The 3,302-nt window shown below is 39.4% G+C and overlaps 1 protein-coding gene across 2 annotated transcripts in view; it reads right to left on the bottom strand.

Annotated features, from left to right (window-relative positions):
• The window catches only part of SCNN1B (sodium channel epithelial 1 beta subunit), a 68,838-nt gene that overhangs the window by 20,423 nt on the left and 45,113 nt on the right, over window positions 1-3,302 (bottom strand). For both annotated transcript variants that reach the window (XM_018552339.1, XM_018552340.1), the window contains one exon: window positions 2,034-2,141. In XM_018552339.1, coding sequence (XP_018407841.1) covers window positions 2,034-2,141 — 108 coding nt within the window. The remainder of the gene's footprint in view (window positions 1-2,033; window positions 2,142-3,302) is intronic.

Raw genomic sequence — 3,302 nt, 5'->3', positions numbered from 1 at the left:
AACTGACCACTGCCTCCTGCCCGGGGCCACATTAACCGACCGCTCCCCACTTCTCCCGGCCATCTCAGGTGATGAATAAGGTAGGGACAGCCCTGGGTCAGTTGCACTCATAACACATTCCCTCTGTGTCTAATATCTTATTTCAGCAGATGACAAGCAGAGAGGCTGGGTGAGGCTAAGAAAAATACAGAGTTAAATGGTTGACCCAAAATCTCTATATTTAATTCAATAACATAAGTACGTAAGCATGTAAAATTGTGAACGTTCCACCAAAAATGACAATCGGGTAAACAATGCAATACTAGCTCAAAATATGACAAGGAGGAGAAGTGGGATTCTTTAGCAGAAGTAGGTAGGGTTAAATTATCCAGTGGATGCACATTGTCAATGAACCCATAAGATATATTAAGCCAAAGCTGATTTGTCTTGACTTTGTACCTAAGTCTGACCTCACATTTTCTGGCAATGAATATACTTAATTTACAACTCAAGATATTAAATGAGATTTACTGGCTAGGTATACGTAAGATACCAAAGAAAAGGGCTTTCAGCGCCTGTTTGATGTGTCCTGAGATTTTCTGCAGCCCAAGATGTTCTTTCCCAGCTCAGCTTAGTGCTATTTCATGCTTGTGATTTTTGTTGAACACCACTCAGCCATGAATGCCAGATGCCTGGAGCACTGAACTGGTTGTGTACCTCTCCTGTAACATTATAATGCTGCCCTAATGGACGTCTGATTACATAATATGATAACATGTTCCTTTGATTACAGGGAATAGAATAAAACAGATTGGATGCATTTTAAAAGCCGGACAATTCATGAAGGTAAGACCATGAATCCAAAGCATCTTCTTAATGTATTAGTTAGGGCTGCAACCAACTAATCGATTAATTGATAAAAATCGATAATGAGAATAGTTGTCAACTATTCTCATTATCGATTAGTTGGTTGGATCCCTAGCTCTCTCCTCCGCGCTAGGAGGAGGGCACAGCAAGCAGTGGGCGGGTGCAATAGCCAGCCTGCTATTGCAATTTGAAATGCAAACTAATCAATTATTAAAATAATCATTAGTTGAAGCCCTAGTATTAGAGGGGCACACATATGCACACTTAGATTGGTCAAGAATGAATGTCTATTAGAGAAAGAGAGAGAGATGAAGGAATATTCATGCAGATTCGCAGTTTACTGATCAATCAACATATCTAGTTGCATTATTTATAAAACGTGGCTGAATTCAGATAACATAACAGAACAGATGCTAGAAGAACAAACACACAGGAGGTACAACATTAATAATCACAGCTAACCCTAGAAGCCTTTTCTGCTTGCTGTTACTATTACATAAATACAAGTATATAAAGTAATGCAACTAAAGAATACTCTTGCTGCACATGTAAACCCCGAGAAAATTCTCCAAAGCCAAATTTATGGGCTAGGGGTTAGTGCTTTTTTTTTTACCCCAATACCCAATGGTCAATTGCTTCTCCAGTCAAAGTCAACCAGTTCAGGTGAGGAACATCTAATGTTTATGGTTACATGAAGTGAATTTGCAAAGTGCAAAAGATGGTTCACAATTAGCAAGATGTAGAGGCAAATTTTCAATTTACAAAATGGTGCAAATCTGCAATAGTATTAAACACTTGATATCCTCATGTGCCCGCATGTACCTTCTGTTATTTTTCCAAAGTTCCTGGTCAAACAAAACTGGGTTGTTTCAATCTGCAAACATTGACTCTAAGCAAAAGGTCTTTCCCCCAACCCCTCTTCCCCCACAACAAAGTTTTCTGCTTTTGAGTCCACCCATCATGCTTATGGACCAGTCGCTAGGCACAGGTAGAAGAAGATGGGCCTTTCTCAGTTTTTTTCAGGAAAGTAAGGGTAGAAATATCAGTGTCCTAGGTTTCAGGGTTTCCCAGGTGCTGGAAAACACATTGGAGGGTACATGCAGGCACCCGAGGGCTGCTGATAACAACAGTTTGGGAATGGTAAGGTTTTAATATGTTTATATACATTTCAACGTTTTGAACAATACCTGGATAGAGTAGGAACTGTTGTATTTTGAATATATATTTAAAACAGGAACATCAGATCCATTTACTGTACATGAGGAATATGGAGCCTCTAAATGTTCTGTTTGATCCTATAATGTAAAACACAGAATAATGATTTTACAGTCATAAACAGAGATGACAAAACTGAATCTTCCCACTCCATCTCAGGAACAGTTACATATAACTATGTATATTTGTTTAAATAATTTATACTTCTTTATAACACATTACTGAAAGTCACCAACATATAATTACATGTATTTGAAGATTTAATGGCGCATTCTTCTAAGTTAGGAAAATATAAACTAGAGAAGCGTTTCTCAACCTTTAAAAGTGTGCAAAAACTTGAGGCACCCCAGTCTAAAATGTTAAAATCATAATAGTAAAAGTGTAAAAAAAAATGATGAGTGGCCGCTCCAACGTCCATAAAAGAACACTATCTGAGATAGAGGTATGGATTTAAAGGGGTGCCCCATGCAAAAACACAAAAAAGTGGGGTTTCCCCATCACATCAGAGACCATGCTTCACATTAGGAGCCCCCTTCGCAACAAAGCCCTACTTTTACACCAGGAGCTCCCCTTTCAGATCAGAGCCTTTCCTTAATAACAGGAGCCCCCCTTTCACATCAGAAGCCCGCTTGAAATCAGAGCCAACCCTTTAGATCAGAAGCCCCCTTTTCACACCAGAAGCTCCCTTTACATCAAAATCCCACTTTCACATCAGAGTCCTACCATCACAGCAGGAGCCGCAGCTGAGGCAGCATGGCAGAGGGCTGGGAGCGGGACAGGTCTGGATGGAAGCAAACTTGCATCCTTTTTTTTAATGGATCCCACCCTCCCTGGAAAAGCCTAATTTATTCACATTGTGCAGTCGTCCCACATGCACCATGGAAATGCATGACACAAAAATTCTGAGGCCCCCCTGGTGGAAGTCAGAAGGCACCTTGGTTGAGAAAGGCTACACTAGACTTTATAGAAAAATGTTTTAACATTTTGGGTAGAGTAGGAAAGGGTTAGAAGGTAATAGGTGAAGAAAAATCTTTCAGCGAGGACACCTATTCAGTTGCACAATACTGTTATTAAATGTATCGTAATGCGGGCTAATAAAAGAGTTAGAATTAAAGTCATGAAATGTAGTTTGCTATTAATACTAACCCATGTATACATTGTGTACTCATGCATAACATGAAGGAAAGGGGCATCAAAAGTTACTTTGATGTGATAAGTCTTTAACAGAAAGTTTAACCTAA

This window comes from Nanorana parkeri, unplaced genomic scaffold, assembly GCF_000935625.1.
Source record: "Nanorana parkeri isolate BGI_ZX_2015 unplaced genomic scaffold, ASM93562v1 scaffold85, whole genome shotgun sequence".
Classification (NCBI taxonomy): domain Eukaryota; kingdom Metazoa; phylum Chordata; class Amphibia; order Anura; family Dicroglossidae; genus Nanorana; species Nanorana parkeri.
The sequence above is the reverse complement of the archived record's forward strand: the minus strand, read 5'-3'. Positions and strand labels throughout refer to the sequence as shown.